The 14181-nt window shown below is 35.8% G+C and overlaps 1 protein-coding gene across 1 annotated transcript in view; it reads left to right on the top strand.

Annotated features, from left to right (window-relative positions):
- LOC103251469 (E3 ubiquitin-protein ligase UBR3-like) overlaps window positions 1-9591 on the top strand; it is a 59934-nt gene extending 50343 nt beyond the window's left edge. Inside the window, exons 8-11 of the mRNA XM_008050050.2 lie at window positions 3749-3928; window positions 5972-6181; window positions 6728-6867; window positions 7160-9591. Of these exons, the coding sequence (XP_008048241.2) occupies window positions 3749-3928; window positions 5972-6181; window positions 6728-6867; window positions 7160-7277 (648 nt within the window). The 3' untranslated portion in view covers window positions 7278-9591. The remainder of the gene's footprint in view (window positions 1-3748; window positions 3929-5971; window positions 6182-6727; window positions 6868-7159) is intronic.
- The last annotated feature ends 4590 nt before the right edge of the window (window positions 9592-14181 follow it).

Genomic DNA, 14181 nt, shown 5'->3' with positions numbered 1-14181 from the left:
ACTTAATACAATGTAAATGCTATATAAATAATTGTTATACTGTATTGTTTCTTTATTTGTATTAATTTTTATTGTTACTTTTTACTTTTTTAAAAAGATGTTTGATCCGTGGTTGGGTGAATCCATGTATGTGGAACCCATAGATACTGAAGGCTGTTTATTTATCCATTTATTCATCAAGGGACACTAACATTGATTCATATCTTGGCTATTGTGAATAACACTGTAGTGAACATGGGCATGACCAAATGGTTTTGTCCTAGGAATGCACAGTTGATTCAACAACAAAAATCAATTAATGTGCCATACTAATAGAATAAATGGGGAAAAACGCATATGATCATATCCCTAGTAAAAGAAAAGGCATAAGCAAAATCAAATTCAACATGTTTTCTTGGTAAGAAACCCTAAAAAACTAAGGATAGAAGGCAATTTTCTCATCCTGATAAAGGGCATCTGTAAAAAGTCCATATTTAACATCATACTTAATACAGAAAGACAGGAGGTACAAGAATAGAAAAAAGACCAACATGTCACCACTTCTTTTCAGCATTGTACTGCATTTTCTAGCAAGGCTGATAGACAAGAAAAAGTAATAAAAGATATCCAGGTTGGAAAGGAAGAAGTAAAACAGTCTTTGTTTGCAAATCAGATGATATTATATGTAGAAAATCATAAGGAATCTTCAAAAAAAAACCTATTAGAGCTAATAAAAAAGTTCAGCATGGTTGCAGAATAAAGATACATGTACAAAATTTTATTTAATTTTTATACACTGGTAGTGAGCATCTGAAAATTAAATAATTCCATTTACAATAGGATAATGAAAATATTTTGGAACTAGATAGTGGCAGTGGTTGTGCAATTTCATTAATATACCAAAAAAAAACCCATTAAAAGAATGACATTTATGGTAGGTGAATTGTGTCTCAGTGTGTGTGACAATAGACTTGTATCCAGAATATATTAAAAACTCTTTTAGCTCAACAATAAGAAAACAAAAAATCCAACACAGAAGTGGGCAAAAAATGTGAATAGACTATTCAAAAGAATATATATGAATGACCAGCAAGTAATGAAAAGGTGCTTTAAATCATTGTTCATTAGAGAAGTGCAAATTAGTTACAAGTGATAATACCAAGTGTTGGTGAGGATTCGAAGTACCTAGAAATCTCATTCATTACTGGTAGGAATGCAAAGTGGTATAGTCAACTTGGAAAAAGTTTGACACTTTCTTAAAAAAAAAAAAAAAAGCTTATTCTTACTGTACAATCTAGCAATTCTACTTGTAGCTATCTACCAGAAGAAATGAAAACTTATGTCTACATAAATGGGTGTTCATAACAGCCTAATTCATAATACTGAAAAATTGAAAGCAACCATCAATAGGTAAATATGTGAACAAAATGTGGTACATGCAGTGGAATACTACTCAATGATTAAAAGGAATGGAATACTGATAAACACAAAAACATGAACAAATCTCAGAATATGCTAGGTGAAAGAGACCAGGCACAAAAGACTACATACTGTATTATTGCATTTATAGAAAATTTTTTAAGAAGTCAAAACTGTTATGACAGAAAACAGATCAGTGGTTGCTCAGGTCTAGGAATAGGGACTAGGATTGGTGCATAGGAGCACAAGCAGAATTCGGAGGGTGATGGAATTGTTCTAAAATGTTGTTGTTATGGTGGTTGCATGACTGTACATTTACCAGAATGCGTCAAACTATAGTTTACATGGGTTAAGTTTTATGGTATGTAAATTACACCTCAGTAAAGTTGTTTTTAAAAATGCTTTTGTGTAGCAGTATGAATGGAGGGTTTGTAGCCTTATTTCTAGAGATTTTTTTAAAAAAATTAGCATCTTTTTCAGCCTGTGTATCATTTTCTTATTCATCTTTATTTCTTCCTTATGGCGTATTTCAGAATTTTGTACTTAATGTGCATAATTAGTTCAGTTTTGCAAACATTTGTTGAATGTCTACTATGTGCCAAGCATTAGGACAGAGTTCCTACATCTAGAGAACTTACAGTCTCATAAGGAAGGCTAATTTATTTTTAAAGTTATTAATAGAAAATATAAGTGCAGTAATAAAAAGTGTTTACAAGGTATGGAGGGATTAATTTGATCTGAATGGAGCTGGGTGGTCTGAGGTCTCATTAAATGGGGTCAAGAAAGACTTCCGTAGGGAGCTGGAATTTAGAAGATAATAGGATTGATTTAATGTACAAGGGGGAGTAGACACACAAGCTTCCTATAAGGTCTTTCAGTTAAATTCAGAAGAATTGGAGAATATATTTCTGTGTTTAAAAGACTAATCGCTACTCGGAAGGCTGAGGCGGAAGAATCGCCAGAGCCCAGCAGGCGAGGCTGCAGGGCCGGGAGCGGCCACTGCACTCCAGTCTGGGCGACTGAGTGAGACTCCAACTTAAAAAAAAAAAAAAAAAAAGACTAATCAACTTCTTTAAAAATAAACTTTAAGGATATGTCCTTGGCCACTAATATTTTTGGTTCTTTAGTAAGTGAGCCTCAGATTACCTGGCTCCTAGGTCTCTCAAGTCTTTTAAAAATTCCACCCCTTTTTTAAAAAACTGACTTTGTTTCACATTCATTTGAAGTCCAGAGGGAAGGGGAATAAGGAACACACAACCACCCATTGGGTACCATATCCACTAGTAGAGAAGGAGAGGTGTCGCTAGAAGCCCAAACTTCACCCTTATGCTATTTATTTATACTTAGCAATTTCGCATGTGCCCCGTGACTCTAAAATGAATTTTTTTTTTTGAGTTGGAGTCTCACTCTGTCACCCAGACTGGAGTGCAGTGACCGCTTCCGGCCACCGCAACCTCGCCTGCTAGGCTCCAGCGATCCTTCCGCCTCAGCCTTCCGAGTAGCCGGAATTACAGGCATGCGCTACCATGCCCGGCTGATTTTTTTTTTGATTTATTGTAGACATGAGGTCTCGCTGCCCAGGCGGGTCTTGAACCCGCGGGCTAAAATGAATTTTTAAACAAAAGTTTAGGCAAATTATTTAGTACTCTTGTGAATTTCATATAAAAAACTATTGTTTTTTCCCTCACTGACAACCTATGTGTTTTTAAACAAAAGTAGCTTTTTCTTTACCTCAAATTAACATTTGCTTTCATAGACTAGCTAATTTTATATTATGTAGAATCATCAGATATGTGATGACTCTATTTAAAGAATAAATGTGGCTGGGTGCAGTGGCTCATGCCTATAATCCCAGCACTCGGGAGGCCAAGATGAGAGGATTGCCTGAGCTCACGGGTTCGAGACCAGCCTCAGCAACTTGGTGAGACCTCATCTCTACAATAAATCAAAAAATAAGCTGGGCATGGTGGCGCATGCCTGTAGTTCCAGCTACTTGGAAGGTTGAGGCGGAAGGATCACCTGAGCCCAGCAGGTCAAAGCTGCAGTGACTGTGAACGTGGGCAACAGAGTGAGAGACTCCAATTCAAAAAAATAAAATAAACGTATAAAAGAAGCAGATGTGACACCTAGGAGTTAAATTTTAGAGAAATATTTCGGGGATATTTGGATATGATAGCTAGGAACCTTTTTCTTTTTGCCCCTCCTACTCCCTTCATTTTTTTCTAGTCGACTCAGTAAAGAAAGTTATCTTATTGTCCCAAAGTAGTTGATGGGATGACACTTAAAATATTTATAGTAGGAAATATTCTTGATGAAATAGCTTGAGAATTTTCTGTTTCATGTCTAAAAGGAAGAAGAAGAATTTTCAGTTCTTGCCAGCTGTCTGGGACTTCTGCCAACATTTTACCAAACAGAACATCCATTCATCAGTGCCTCCTGTCTGGATTGGCCAGTTCCAGCATTTGATATTATAACTCAGTGGTGTTTTGAGATAAAATCATTTACTGAAAGACATGCAGAACAAGGAAAGGTATGTAAAAAGAGAAGTACTCACTTGCCACAATGGTGATATACTAATAGGCAAGAGCATAATGGAGAATTTAAAATTTCATGTCATCTGTTCTTGGCAGCATTTATTAAACTGATTAAATTGAAAAAGGGCTTATATATATTTCATTTATGAGTATAAAAGCAGAAATATTTTATTTAACAAAATAATGTATGTCATTATTTTTTCATTTTCAGTCAGCCGATTTTTATTGAATACCTAAATAATCATAGCATTAAATTTGGATGATACAAAGGAATTTTAAGGTAGATGAGGAACTTATATTCTTATTTGTGAGAGAAATGCCTTATATTAAAAAAACAAATTGGACTAGCAGATCTAAAGTGTGCTGACTCTGTGCTACTAGTTCAAGTAGTAAAAGGGTTTCTATGGAAGATGAATGAATTGGAGAGTAGAGGGGGCAGCAGTGGGTGACTATGTATGTCATGCTTGGGGGCTCAGACTTTTTCTGTGTCTAGAACTACAGTTTTTAAAGAAATGAAATAATATGATGAAAGTATGTTTTGAGGAGGTAATTCTGGTGGCTTTTAGTAGTTAAATTAGAGTAAGAGAGGGAAGCCACAGATTGTTTATATGGTGAAGAAAATCTGGACTGTTTTTCTGATAGTAAAACTTGGGAAGTAACTATTTTTCAAGACATTTGAGAAAAATGCATAGGATTTGGTTACCAGATATACATAACTTTATGAGGTCTGACATTTAAGTTCGCAAACACATCCTAGAAAAAATGCTACTACATTCCTCATTGTTGAATATCACTACGGGCACTTTTGAAATACTCCTTTTAGGAAGCTATGCACCAGTGCCAATGCCAGTTCACCCATCAAAGCAGTCTTGGAACTCTTTTTCTGGAATGGCCATCAGAACTTTTTCTGGAATGGCCATCATGTCTCACCTTTTGGTCTCGACCTCCTGGGCTCAGGTGATCCATTCTTTCAGCCTCTTGAGTAGCTTGGACTACAGTTGTTCACCACCATGCCTGGTTAATATTTTTATTTTTTTATAGAGACAAGGTCTTGCTGTATTGCCTAGACTTGCCAGTATTTTTATGCAATTGCAAATAGTGGATAAAGTAAATCCAGCAGGGAAATTTGATTAATTTGACATTTTTTTTCATTCTTACAGCAATAAAAGAATTTTAGCGACTGTACTTATGGATACAAAAGATCTTATAACTTGAGGTGTCCTGAATTATATATATTCTAGGAGGAAGTTTCTAAATGACAGAGTATTAAAATAGAAATAATGAGTTATAACTAATCTTTTCTCAAGAAAAAGCTAATTAATTGCTTGTTCATCTGAGAAAAGTCATATTAAAAAAATATAGCTTTTTAAAACTTGCATTATGCATATTTAAAGTCAAATACACTTAGATATATTTTCCCTGCATGCTTAGAGGTAGTTAATATTTCTCTTTTAAAGTCATACAATAACAAGTTTATGTGTTTTAGGTGCTTAGTCTAAAAAAATTGCATCATATTGTATTTGGAAATAACTTTAAAATAGAGGTCAGTAACCGGGCTCGTCGGCTCAGCCTGTAATCCCTCGCTTTGGGAAGCTGAGGTGAGTGGATTGCCTGAGCCTGCGGGTTCGAGATCCACCGGGGCAACTTGGCGAGACCTCATCTCTACAATAAATCAAAAATTAGCTGGGCGTGGGAGCGCACGCCTGTAGTTCCAGCTACTTGGAAGGCTGAGGTGGAAGGATTGCCTGAGCCTAGCAGGTCGAGGCTGCGGCGGCCGGGAGTGGCCACTGCACTCCAGTCTGGGCGACAGAGTGAGACTCCAACTCAAAAAAGATAAAAAGAAAATAGAGGACGGTAATTGTTGAAGTACTATTTTAGTCATTTATAAAATAGAAATGAGAGGAGTGTTAATAAGAAGATAAGTCACATTCTTGGCGGCAGATTTTTATTTCTAAGTAAAAGATCCTTTTATAAAATAAGTATTTTGTGTTAGTGATTTAAATACATAGGACTAATCAAATTTTTGGATAATGTTTTAGGCCTTGCTTATTCAAGAGTCAAGATGGAAATTACCACACCTACTACAGTTGCCTGAGAATTATAACACCATTTTTCAGTACTACCACAGAAAAACCTGTAGTGTCTGCACCAAGGTTCCTAAAGATCCTGCTGTTTGCCTTGTTTGTGGTACTTTTGTATGCCTGAAAGGACTCTGCTGCAAGCAACAAAGTTACTGCGAATGTGTATTGGTAAGTAATAGTAAATAATGTCAAATTTACAAAAACTCAAAATGCATATTACATGGAAAAGTGGTATATATGGTCATGCCAGTTCTTCAAATTTAATTACTCTTTGAATTAAGTCTACAGTTAAATCTAAGGATTGTGTTTTATTTTTGTTTTTGCTTTAGTCCAATAGAAGGATTGAAAAAGAAAGTCTCTGAGGCTTTATTTGAGTAAAACCTTCCTTGAGTACAGTTCCAGTTTTCTCCTTTCTCCTACTGTCCTTTAAATGTGCTATGAAGCAATAGTAATCTGTGCTGTTGGGGATACTAGACTCTGAATTAGGTTGTCTCTTAATTGCTTTCCTAGATAATCCTTAGCCAAATTCTTCCTAACACTGTGCATTAATAATAAAGTATTGGGGATAGGGGTATAAGTTTAACTTAGATGAAATATTATAAACATTTTAAACATCTTTGTATTGTTTTGAGGGTATTTAATTCAGATATTCTTGATTTTGTTACAAAACCTATTTAATTATAAAGCTAATTGATATGTTTTTAATTTTTTTAGCATTCCCAGAACTGTGGTGCTGGAACAGGGATTTTCCTTTTGATCAATGCATCAGTGATTATCATCATTCGAGGTCACCGCTTCTGCCTGTGGGGTTCTGTATATTTGGATGCTCATGGAGAGGAAGACCGAGATCTTAGGTTAGATTTGCATGGATATATCCAGGTGTTTCATTTAAGTTTGGTCAGTAAAAACCAATTTACCATTCCTGGCTTTGTAATTACAATTTTTTTTAATATTAAGAAGTTCTGATTGTCATTAATTTAGAGCTATTTCTAGTTTTCAAGATATTTTCCCTAGCAACATGCTGAGGAAACATGAATTACTATGTGAAATTTTTGCCACAAAAAAACTATTAAAAAGAAAAATGCATTTGAAATCTTCATTGTGTTGCATTACTTTTAATGCTTTTTTTTTCTCTCTTTATTCTAGGCGAGGCAAACCTCTCTACATTTGTAAGGAAAGATACAAAGTTCTTGAGCAGCAGTGGATTTCTCATACTTTTGATCACATCAATAAAAGATGGGGTCCACATTACAATGGGCTGTGACTTACCACCTCAGCATTGCATTATATCATTATTTCCATTAAGAATTTATTTTATCAACAATAAGCTTTAACTTAATTTGGGGGATTAACACTTTTGCTGAGGGAAAACAGAAAACATACATTATGAAGCCTTTCCAAAATTAGGTGCTTGGTAATTACATTAATGGTATAATTTTTTTTTTAAGTATCTGGAGAATATAACAAATAACAAGTTAAATTATTCTTTAGTGGTCTTTTTTTTTAAGTGCACAATTAATAAGAAGCACAACTTGTTCACAAAATCATTCAGAAATGATTCTCCCAACAGTGTATATCTGCTATTCATTGATACTTAGAGTGGGTGTGATTTATTTGAAATTTTACTGCTTCTTTCTGTCTGTGTATTTTAATTTGCATCTGCTAAGCATAATGCATCTTTTTCCTCTGCCATTCTTGTGTTGATTTGAGAATTTTGCTGTATGTAATTAGAAAAAAATGTAAAACATGATTTATGTGAAATATTGTATAGTAAAAGTTGGTCTAATAGTAGAACTTTAAAATGTTTTCTTATTGTGAGGAATCTGTTAAAAGTTTAAGGCTTTGCTGAAAAACTTAATTCATTCTCAGGAATTTCATAAATCTTCTCCCCAGGTAAATAATTGAAATAACTGTAAAATAAGTAGATAGCTGCTGTTAATATAATACAGTACATTTTGGGGGGCATATGTGTGGTTGGGGAGGTCCTTAAAATTTTTAATTTGCCATTTCAGTTGGGTGAATTACTAGAGGTAGTAACAAATAGATTTTACTGTTCAAGAACATACACATGGTTCAAAAACATACACATGGCAGATTTTGATTCTGTGCATGCCCGTCTTTTATTACCAACCAAGGTTTTGTTTATATGATTGGATTAGAAATGCTCAGACTTCCCCACAAATGAACCATAAGTTTTGGAACTTTCCTATCAGCTCAGGAGGTTCAGCTATTTTTTGTTTGTGCAGTGTAATCACTGCTATTTCTGCTTGGTTTCCTAAAAGGAAAAAAAGGCTCAGTGGTGATGACCTTTATGTATGAGCTGTGTATCTGCATTCTTTTAGAAACTGCTGTGAAAAGCAATTTATGTGTGTAGTGTTTTTACATCAGTAAGAATGGGAATGATTGAACTAAAACCACTCTATAAGTAGGGAAGGAAGATTACAGAAAAGCATGCTATATATTGCTACCAAGATTTTTTCCCCAAATGATTGGGTAATTTGATGAGTATTTCACATATAGTGCTGTCAAGCAATTCCTGGTACTTTGAACTTCCATGACTTGTTATATAAAATTACATTTTTACATGTAAAAATAAACTAAAAAACGAATGATAAACTATAAAAATAACATCAGACCCATGTTCTAAAAACATTTTGTAATGACATAATATTGCAGAATATGAAAATGGACATTATATGATGGCCTTGCATTGAAATAGGGAAAGCAGAGCAGTACATATTCAAATGTGTTCAAAAAGTCAAAAAATTACCTATAGCTCTACAATAAAATACATGGAAATAGCTTGCTATTTTTTATATACATTTCCCAAATATTAAGATAATTTTCTGTAAGACTAAAATGATTCTTTTGGACTAAATAGCTGTCCTTTCCAACACATTGCTACTTTTTAAAGTACTGTATCATAAGTTCAGCCTGTCATATTTTTTGCATTGATCATTATGAATAACAGACCATTTGTAAGTGTGGTTGAAGAGCAAAATGCTAATTTACATCTCTAGTACATACTATTACAAGATTCATGAACTTGAATAATTCTACAGTCTGAAACGCTGATGCTATATATACACGGTATAATGTATTCAGGCTTTGATTACTACTTATTTAAAATGGAATGTTTTATGGTTGTGCATACAGATGTGAAGTGAAAATATTAGCCTTAACTTTAAAATTTGGGTATTTGATAGTGTTTATTTTGATATTGGTGAATTAGTCACCAGTAAATTTTAAAAAAGCACTTGATTGAAAATTGTACTTGAATACATACATGCATGCTGCTAAACTAGAACTTTAATTTTTTCCCCATAACTTTTATAAGCCCCATTTATAAATCTACTTTTAAAAATAACAGGTCCAAGTTAGAGTGATGTGTGTATATTATTCAAAAAAATGTACTGGTGTGATATCTTGTATGAATGATCATTTAAATACAGTACATTACTGTAGAAGCTAAATCAGTCTTTATAATTAAGCAGAAATCACAAAACTAGAAATAATCAACATTGTAAGATATGTTAATAAAAGCCTACTGTCATTTGGTTTGTGAAAGGTCCTTAAAATGTTTAATGCTTACATGTTTTTCTTTTTTCTTTTTTTTTAAAAGATATTGACAGTAATGTATGTGAGTGAGCATGACTGCAAAGAAATCATAACATAACTAGTAGATGCTATAGGGGATAGAAAATGTAAAAGGTTTGTTTGCCATTTGTCTTTTATTTGCAGAGCTAGTTTCTTCTGTCCTTATTTCATAACCAGTGCAAGCCTTTACTAAGTGTGTGGTTTTTTGGTAGTAGTAGAAGGAAATGAGTGTGTAGATCTGGAGAACACTGCTGTGATCTCTGCTGTTTTCTGAAAGTTCCCAGCTAGACTTCAGACATTTAATGTACTTTATGACATTGTTTATTTTGAGTGGTTTGTGGTCTTGTTTGAATTGACAATCTTCACCCCACCCCTCCATCTTATAGCTCACCAGCCATTTATCAGCTAGCAGTTCATTTCCATTCTCAGATCTTTCTCTCTGTTTTATGTATTCTGATAGGTATTTATTTCTGAGACTTATAAAATGTGCTGACTAAAAGCACTAAAGGCTTAGCAGTAACAACAGTAAGGGAAGAGATATGGCCTAAGACTCTATACCATTTCCAGATTGTAACTGTTGACTTTAAAATGTTGTCTTTGGCTTGTATTTGAAGTCATGTTGGGTGGTGGGGGATTAGAGGGATGCCAAAGCATGGTTTTAGCCACTAAAATCAAACCAACCGAGGCAGGAGGTATTCAGTGGTGGGTATGCTTGATAATCGATGGTGGTGGGAGAGCTAATGACTTGTAACTGTGTCTCAGTTCCATTCACAGCATATAGTTCTTTCCTCTGCTTTGTGATCTGGCTAGATAGTATCAAGTACTGCCTAGTTTGACAGGGATGAGTGGAGTGGGCAGGATAGCAACATGATCACCTCTCTATTTATGGCACCCCAGGCTCCCTATTAATGAGGCACATCAAGTGTGAAAGAGTGACTTCAGCTGATGCAACACAGTGAAAAGGCACAATGGGACCTTGTGTGGGTTATATTAATGTAAGGTGTGAAAATATTAAAATTGATGAGGCAGAGCCCAAGAGTAGACCAGAAGGAGTGTGGTCAAGAGCACAGATAAAAGCTTCAGTTTGAGAGGAAGGGCAAGACACAGGAGAAAGGAAAGAAAGGAACAAAATAAGGGAATTTGTGTTTGATTTCCTCTTGGTGACAGAAAAGCAGGACCGTGTGTTGAGAGTGAGCAAGCCTAGCATATCTGGGGGCTTGGGATAAGTGATAATAGTTAAACAAATGCTAGGAGAAGGCCAGAAATAAAGAAAAGCACCTCAGAGGTCAGAGGTGCTTTTCCTTATTGGAAGTCCATTGGGCTAAAAGCCATACATTTAGTGGAGCCAATTAGAAAGTTTCTGTGACTTTAAAGAACTCCTGAGATAGCATCTGAAGGATAGAAGTTAGACTGCTAAATTAATTCAGAGTTCGGTGATTAGAGATAAATGTAATATATAGTGGTACAATATAAGTTGATAAGTAGGAATACTGGTTGGATGAATGCAGATTTCATGTTGGATTTGTAGGATCAAGTCACATAAGATTTATTTATTTTATTATTATTATTATTATTTTATTTTTATTATTATTAGAATTGGGGTCTCTCTGTGTCACCCAGGCTGGAGTGCAGTGGCATGATTGTTGCTCACCACAACCTCTAACTCTTGGGCTAAAGTGATCCTCCTGCTTCAGCCTTCCAACTTACTGGGACTACAGAGTTGTGCCTCCACAGCTGGGTAATTTTTTAAAAAATTTGTTGTAGAGGCAAGGCCTTGCTATGTTGCCCAGGTTTGTCTCAAATTCATGGGCTCAAGCAGTCCTCTCACCTTGACTTCCCAAAGTACTGGAATTACAGGTATGAGCCACCACACCTGGCCTAAAGTCACATAAGGTTTAATAAGACGATTTAATGGAATCTTTCAAAGTTTTGTTTTGAAATCATGAAAAATTGCTTCAGTGTTGAAGCATTTAAATTTATGTATTTAGTATATAATTATTGAGCTCCTCTTGTGTGCTGAAATAAATACTGGAAATACAATAGGAAATAAGTCGGATAGACCCTTCTCTCACATGGCTTTGTGTGATTAATGCCACAAATGATGTGTGTGTTGGGGAGGGAAGAGGTGGGAAGTCGAAGGTGCAATGGAAGAGCCCTCTAAACCAGACTTGGGAGTATGAAAAGGCTTCCAGGGGTTAGAGATGTTGATCATACCTCCATATTATGTGTGAGTTATCTGAGTGAAAGAGAAGGTGTAGGAAGTAGTGTTTCATGCAGGCGTAGGGAATATTGTTTCCAGAGAGTTGAGAGAGCACTTGTAGTTATGGACCTGAATGGGAATCATTCTGACTCTAAGCATAGGTGTTTTTGAGGGGTAAGTAAAATCTAAATTAGTAAGAGTTTTGCGAGCGATTCTAAGGGTTTTAGACTTTTTTCAGAGTGGGAAGCCATTTTAGGGTTTTACACATTAGAGTGATGTGGTCAGATCTGCATTTTAGAGAAATCGGTCTGGCTGCACTGTGGAGAAAAATTCAGGGTGAGGAAACCTGCTAGGTATCTGTTGAAAGAGTCCAGATACAACATGATGGTTTGCTCCAATAGGGGAGTTGTGGTGGGAACAGAGAGATGTGGACAGGATCTGAAGAGACTTGACAGAATTCAGTAGAGTGAGGTAGAACAAGGAAGGAATATTGATTAATTGCCTAATGTGTGCCAGATACTACGCTAAGTGCGGGGGATGCCACATTGAACAAGATAGGGTCAGTGTCTGCTTACAGTCTAGTGGAGGACAACACTGATTATGTAACTGCATAACAACTGGATGTTATCAGACAGGCCCTAGGAGTCAATGGACTTATTTAGTTTGGGGAGTTCATGGAAGGCTGCATGGAAGAAGCGATGTTTAAGTTGAGATATGAAAAAAGGTAGAGGTGAACTAAGTGAAAGAGGGAATGGAGGAGAACTTTCTAAAAGATATAGCACATAGACCCTGAAATAAGTGAGCAGGCTGCACTCAAAAAGCTGAATGAAGTACAGTATGGTTGAAGCATAGACAACAGAAGGGAATGTAACAAGAGATACAGGAATGGTAGACAGGAATCACATCATGGCTTCTTGAACTGTTATGGATTTTTATCTTTATGACCTTTATTTTGGTTATGGCCTCAGTTTAAAGCAGAAGTCAGCAAACTTTTTCTATGAAGAGCCAGGTGGCTTCTGTCACAAATACTCAACTCTGCCATGGTAATCCAAAAGCATCATAGACATATAAGTGAATGGACATGGCTGTGTTCCAGTAGAACTTAATGTACAGAAACCATGTACAGAAGCCATGAGATGAGAGGGAGGGAAACAGGAAGATTTGGAAAAACCATTCAGAAGGGTAATTCAGTAGCCAGAGGGGAGATGAAGTGGGCTTATACTTGGGCAGTGACAGAAACCACTCAAGCTCTGGTCTGATGGTTGGTAGTATTTTTTCATAGGTTAGGAAGCAATGGAAGATAATTAGGTATAAATTTGAATGCGATGTGTACAGATTTTGACATGTTGAGTGTGAGGCTTCTGTGGTCCTCCAAATGGGTATGTGGCAATTGATGGATATGAAAGATTGTCACTCAGGATAAAGTTCTGGATGAAGTTCTAGACTGGGAAGTCATCACCTACAAATTTAAGCGATGGGAATGGACATAATCCAGAGACAAGAGGGCCTGTAGTAATATCCTAAATAGTATCTTTATTTAGAGGACAGGCAGAAGATGCTTAGGCTAAGGACAAGATTGATAAGGAGAGAGGTAGATAGGAAGGGGATAAAATTGAAATGTGAAATCCAAGAAGGAAGGGTATTTTAAACAAAAGTAAGTAGTCAACAAATGTCATGTTCTGTAGAGAGATTAAGAGCCAAAAAAAATATTCAGTGGATCTTGTGACAAAGGAAGCAATTGATATCCTTAAGATAGTTTTGGTGAAGTAGTAGGGGTGGAAGCCAGAACATAGCATCTCAAGATGAAAAAGTAGGTAAGTTTGACAATAAATAGGAGGAGTCGAACACAATTTCCTGACTCTGACATGACCAGGACTTACTCCTAGCTGTAGGACACCTGGCCATGTTTTCGATGAAAACCTACTTTAAATTAGATTTTGTGTTTATTCAGATGGTAATGTTTACCATCTGAGTGTAGGGCTAGAAGTCAGCCGACCTGGGTTTGAGTTACCTCTTCTTATGTCAGTATGTTAGTTAGGAATGTTCTCTGTTTCAAACAGCAAAGCAATGGCTTGAAGGAATAAGGGGTCTATTTGTTTCAGGCAAAAGGAAGTCTGAAGGCGGACATAACGAGAAGAGACAGCAACTCAATGGAATCATTATGGATCTGAGCTCCTATTTTCCTTTTCCACGTGTTAGATTATAGGTTTTATCCTCATGACTGAAAGATGACTGCTAATCTTCAGGCTGCCATGAGGATAAAAGCAATACAGGATAAAAGAAAATAGGCCAAAGTCCTTTTCCTAGGGCTTTGTCCTTTGTTCAGCAAGAGAAACGCTTTTTCAACACACTTTTACCTGTCTCAGTCAAT

The sequence above is a fragment of the Carlito syrichta genome, unplaced genomic scaffold (genome assembly GCF_000164805.1).
Source record: "Carlito syrichta isolate Samal-C Ts95f unplaced genomic scaffold, Tarsius_syrichta-2.0.1 Scaffold57716, whole genome shotgun sequence".
NCBI classification, from domain to species: Eukaryota; Metazoa; Chordata; class Mammalia; order Primates; family Tarsiidae; genus Carlito; species Carlito syrichta.
The sequence above is the reverse complement of the archived record's forward strand: the minus strand, read 5'-3'. Positions and strand labels throughout refer to the sequence as shown.